A 5,935-nucleotide genomic window follows, 5' to 3' on the forward strand; every position below is an offset into this window, starting at 1 on the left:
CTTCAAGCAACTTTATGTCTTTTGTTCAGTGTTTTCCCTTTATTTTTATCCGAGAAATAGGAAACAAAGTGAGACGTCTCATTTCGGAGCCGCCAACTCCTTCTGTGTTTGGGGGATGGTGAACATCTCGGCAGTTTGCAGCGGCTCTTTGACATTAAATCAGGCTGGAAATCCTACTTTCATGGGTTGTGATTTATTGAGAATATCTTTAAAGGACCCCGTGAACTATTGTAGTGAAAATGTAGCATTGCATTAGACACTTTTGCGTTTTATATCAACTCAATATGCTTAATAATAATTTGACGATTGCCGTCGGTCACTTTTTGCAGCGGGGACACGTTTTCTTTCAGCTCACATTGCGTGTTCTCTTATCAGTTTCCCTCTTAAATCAAACAACGAAGTGATAATGCACTAACTGTTGAGATCGAGATTAGTTTATTGCCTCCTATCGAATGGCCGCTGGGTTGGAGTAAAGTATTACTTCAAAGTGTCGATATGGCTTTTCCCCACTTTGAGACCGTTTGTGAAACTTCTTACAGCTAATTCAAATCAATTCTTTATTGGTCAAAGTAATACTAGTCAAACACGGCGTGACAACAAGTCACAATAAAGCTCGACACATCAATCTCCCATCAGTTGTGTTTTCTGTCACTAAAGGTGTGGATAAGGATTCACAAAGGGCCATTTTTACTTTTGTACTAAGCAATCGCCAATAGGTGTCAAAAGTTTGCCATAGTGTGTCGTGTTCACTACCTGAACAAAGAAATGCTCTATGATGTGAAAAGTTCAAACCTATAGAATGGGGGCATTTATTTTCCTTCCCGTTTCTGCCATATGTGTGTGAATAAAATGTGAAGAAAAGTTCCTACTTTGTTATAATCAAAATACGTTTTATTTGAGGTTTACAACTTTTCACTGCGGCCTTCACCACAACGGCTGTGAATGTTTATTCTTGTTTTAAAGACTCCATTATTTAAATCTCCGCTTTTAAACTATCATCAACAGCAGCCAAAGTTTCTAAATGACCTGTAGCCGCCCTCTCCCCCCCCCCCACCGACAGCGAGCCTGCAGTGCAAGATACTCCTGTGTAACTCCCAATTCTGGGCCTCCACCTCAAGCTCTGGTCCTGAGGAGGAGTTTTGCACGGCGCTGCGGGCGTACAACGGCTGCGTGCGCCGCACTGCCCGGACTTGCAGGGGGGACCTGGTGTTCCACTCGGCCCAGCATGGCATCGAGGATCTGATGAGCCAACACAACTGCTCCCGGGAGGGGCCCACGTCCCAGCCCCTCGCCCACACCCCTCCCCCCCCGCCGCTGCCGCAGCAGCAGCCCGACAGCCAGGAGCGCTCGGACGGGCCGGAGGTGTGCCACTACGAGCGCAGCCTCAGCCACAACATGGCGCCACCCAACTACACCCACTGCGGCTTCTTCGGGGACCCCCACCTGCGGACGTTCGGGGATGACTTCCACACGTGTAAGGTGGAGGGGGCCTGGCCGCTCATCCACAACAAGTACCTGTCGGTCCAGGTGACCAACACTCCCGTGGTGCCGGGCTCTTTGGCCACCGCCACGAGCAAGGTGGGGGTCCTTTTTCTTTTCGTCCTGTATGCAAAAAGTAACTGAATTAACCCAGAGCTGCATCTAACAAGTATTTTTATTTACCGACTCATCTGATTGGTTCTGGCTCCTCTGATGGGAATATTGATTTATTGTTGTTTTACATGCTAAAGTAGATTGTAGTTGCACTTTGAAGTGTTTGTTGCAACAGATCTTCTTACTTTTTCATATTTTGGTTTGAATGAGTCTCCTTTTACGTGGTCTGTTTCAGCTTCTCTGTCAAACTGTGGACTCTGGTCAGTGTTTGGGTGAGCACTGACAGATACTGAATCCAAACCTGGCTCCAAGATCCTGATAAGCTTTATAAATGATATGTTCGTATTACAACAGCAGTGCTGCATTAAATGTTGACACGAGGCTCCATTTTGACTTCTTCCAGCTCGCGCTGATGTTTGCTCTGCTTCCAGTCTGCGTCCCACTGAGCTCATTAAATTAGGACGGGTTGCGTCTGCACTGAACTACAGTCAAATTCTAATCTATTTCCTTTCATAGCTGTATTAACAGTGCATTCCTCGTTAATTGTTGTTTTGCTAAATGGCGCATGGGTCCGTTGGGATTTCTGCCCCTGAAATGACTTTCAGTAGAACTTTGAGGTCAAAGCAGAGAAGTAGGACTATTTGCACTCGGCGCTCTTCCAGCTTTGGCAAAGTTTCAACGGCAATGATTAAGAGCTCGGCCACTTTGCACGGCCGAGGGGGGTGGGGGGGGTTGAGACTGAATTGGTACAACAAATAAATTGTCAAGCTATTTGCGTATTCTGACCCGACCTCCTCCCCTCAGACCTCCTCCCCCCCTCCTCGGTCACAAGCCAGCGGACATCAGTCCCTCGGCTCTCCTGCCATCGCCGCTCTGACAATGGCTCTTTGGTGTCCTGGTGGAACCCAGCTTGGGGAGTCCTGGGCAGTCTCCCTTAATTAGCTGCTAAGTGTATTGCTCTGTCTGGGCCCGACGCCACCCACCCTGCCCCCCGCAGCATAGTTCTGGGGGTTCACCCGCAGGTTTCTCAGCGCCATGAATGGACCGTCTTTGTGTCTGCAGACTGAGGCCTGATTTTACATGGCCCGAGAACTGTGTTTTTTTTGTTTTGTTTTTTACCTTGGCCTCCCCCTCGCTGAGCCAGTTGCTGAAATAGGACTCTTAAGTGGGGCGGGTGGCTCATATAGCGCACATTTCTAAGCATTTCAGTTTAAAAAAGGAAAAAAAGTCTGATGTTTGCATTGACTGCACTTTGCTGGGATTTCAGACACCAACGTCTACATACCTACATTCATAAGAAAGGCAAACACACATAAATATCCGTGCTGAAAACATCTTCTTTTTTTGGGTCTGGTTCTCTCGCAGCTAACCATCATCTTCAAGAACTTCCAGGAATGCGTGGACCAGAAGATGTACCACGCGGAGACGGACGAGCTGCCGGCTGCGTTCGCGGACGGCTCCAAGAACGGAGGTGACCGGCACGGAGCGAACACTCTGCGGGTGGTGGAGAAGGTTCCCGGGCAGCACGTGGAGATTCAGGCCCGGTACATCGGAACGACCATAGTGGTGCGGCAGGTGGGCCGTTACCTGACCTTTGCCGTGCGGATGCCGGAGGAGGTGGTGAACTCGGTGGAGGAGGGCGACGATGACCAGGACTTGTACCTGTGTCTCCACGGTTGCCCGGCCAACCAGCGCATCGACTTCCGCAACCTCAAGGCCCGAGCGGCGGAGGCCCACGGCGCGGGCCGGGCCAGGGGCAGCGGCGTGGGGGCGCCGCGCGGCTTCACCTTTCAGTCCGCTAAGGCCAAGTGCAAGGAGTGGCTCCCGGTGGAGGACCTGTACTTTCATTCCTGCGTGTTCGACCTGCTCTCCTCCGGAGACATAAACTTCACCATGGCGGCCTACTACGCCTTTGAGGATGTAAAAATGCTCCACTCCAACAGCAAGAGATACCACATCTTTGAAAAGGACGCTTTGATGAGCAACGCAGGCCGGGGGGGCGACGGGTTTCTCCCACTTCTTCTCCTCCTCCTCAACGTCCTGGCCGTCCTCCTGTGGATTGAATGCTGAACAGTTCGTCCATGGCCGCGTTACGGCAGTATCTTCATGGTGTTTTCATCAGTGAGTTGTTAGAGTACCGTCGCCGTGTCGCCCTCTCGTCTCCTCCGGTTCTGGGGACTCGACTGGTGGCTCGCCAGTCAGGTTCTCCCCCCCCCCCCCCCCCCCCCCGGGGCGAGAGGACCTGAACCTAAAGCCAGAAGCTGCTCCAGCTGTTTGATTAGTTTCCAGCTTTGGAAAAGGCCTGAGCCTTTTTTGGAGGAAGCACTCAGCCAAAACTATGTCCGAGCCGCGTCTCCAGTCGTCTGCTGCGGAGATTAATGGGTCATATTGTAATATAATTGTGCGTGTGTGCGTGTGAGAGAGAGAGTGTGCGTTAGTGAAATATGTGTGCAGAAGCATCTGTGGTTAATTATGTGCTATTAATTATTATTGTGCGGTTCCAGAAGACATTATTCCCATGTCTATAGAACCCCAAATTTCTAAAATTGAAAAGACGAGGCGTTTGGTGAATACGGCCTCGATCTGCCAAGTAGACAGTTCCAAAAAAAAAAAAGATAATAATAATGCAAATCTCTTTTCTGTGTCTTACAGACCATCACCCTGTTGTTCAGGCCGTGTTTTGTATTTCTACGTCTGTAATGTGAATGTTGCTTGATGTACCTTTATTGTGCACGCGGCGTTTACAGGATGTACAGCGACCCGTCACACCGTCACACCCCAACACCCCTCGGGCGGCATTTTGTGAATTTAACTTTGGATTCGGAGTTTGTGGTGTGGAGACGTCCCTCTCCAGCAGGTTGAGCATTTCGTAGACCTGACCGTGGCTTTCTGCGTGAATGATCAGCATACGTGATTCCACGCCACAGAACAAGCGCCCCCCCCCTGTGCCAACGTCTGAGCAGCAGCAGTAGTTTGGGTTTTAGCAGTCGCACCTTTTTTTTGCTTTTCTCGTGTGTCCCGAAAGCGTTTCCTTTAGAACTCTGGTGCCACCAGTCCCCGGTGCAGATACAGGCACTACTGTGACAGCGTTTCAACGTCATTCATCCTCACTGAAGTGTTTGGCAGACCTTACTGCTGCTATTAGGAACACGTTATGGTGCAGTTTGACAAGAACAACAACAAAAAAGCTCACACAAAACAAATGATTGTAATGTGGAATTTTGTGTTAATAGATTGTGTTGTGAGATTTACAGTATATAGTTCTACATTTAAAATGTGAGGTTGTACATACGTTTTGTGAGTTTGAATTTGTATTTTGTTGTGTTTGGAATTAATCACTCGTTTTGTACATCAGATGTTTCAGTGAATGTGAACATTTTCTTTCAATTTTTTAAATTTTATTTAAAAAGGGATTTTCTTGCAAAAACATGAACACCACAGGGCAAAATATTCTTTACTTCATCCAGTTTACCCGCCTAGTAGTTACGGATAAATGTAAAGTGATGACAACTAGCATTCTAAGGAGGGAAAAAAGAAAGAAGCTAAATGCATATTCATGGGGTGTTCAGGCTTTTGAGTTTAAAGCACTTTATGTTTTCTTTTCCATTTAGCTCTTATTTCGTTTGAATTTCTCTCAGACTTGTAATGGTAGAAAAGAGTTTTCAAATTACTCAAAACGCCAGAAAGATCAAGCTGTTTGTATGTAAAGTGAATGTGGTGCCACACGCCAGCTGTTCATAATGTAAATTATTTATTGAATAAAAGAAAATGTCTTGTTTAATCAGGTGTCTTGTTTCTGTTGTAATGTGCAGTGTTCCACTGCCCCCTGCTGCAGAGACGTGGCGCTGGATGAGAACAAATGTTTGTGGTCATACGGTGATTGATTTTATAATCTGATCTATTAGGCTGAAGATTGTAGATAAATTAACTTAAACTGACACTTTAGTGCAGACAAATGTATTAAGTCCATAATGATTACCCACAATAACATGACTACATTATAATAATAATAATAATAATAATAATAATATAATAATAATAATATTATGTTGACATCAATATATGCAGTTATCCATACACGTTAAACAAGGATATAGCGAACGGTTTTATGGAAATCTAAAATGCTAATCAATGGGTAGTAGAACTCCTAACGTAAATCATCAATTTCCTTAATTCAGTTTTCTTACTTGGCTTTCAAACAGAATTCCTTTTATTTTATCCATGTGTGAAAACTATTCAATACATTACTTCATTGTATGAATAAATTCTGCAACTTATCACAACCTGGCAGATCTTTTCAGAGGAGACTTCTATCAGCCATGAGGAAATTAAACGAGATCCA

The 5,935-nt window shown here is 46.4% G+C and overlaps 1 protein-coding gene across 3 annotated transcripts in view; it reads left to right on the top strand.

Moving 5' to 3' along the window:
• Positions 1–5,374, top strand: part of LOC144391287 (repulsive guidance molecule A-like) — a 12,786-nt gene extending 7,412 nt beyond the window's left edge. For 2 of the 3 annotated variants that reach the window (XM_078097913.1, XM_078097914.1), the window contains 2 exons: positions 1,119–1,578; positions 2,959–5,374. In XM_078097913.1, coding sequence (XP_077954039.1) covers positions 1,243–1,578; positions 2,959–3,663 — 1,041 coding nt within the window. In that variant the 5' untranslated portion in view covers positions 1,119–1,242 and the 3' untranslated portion in view covers positions 3,664–5,374. Of the gene's footprint in view, positions 1–1,060; positions 1,579–2,958 lie in introns of all 3 variants that reach the window. The other variant, XM_078097912.1, reaches the window with a different exon arrangement.
• Positions 5,375–5,935: the final 561 nt, after the last annotated feature.

Source organism: Gasterosteus aculeatus, chromosome Y (assembly GCF_964276395.1).
Source record: "Gasterosteus aculeatus chromosome Y, fGasAcu3.hap1.1, whole genome shotgun sequence".
Lineage (NCBI taxonomy): Eukaryota > Metazoa > Chordata > Actinopteri > Perciformes > Gasterosteidae > Gasterosteus > Gasterosteus aculeatus.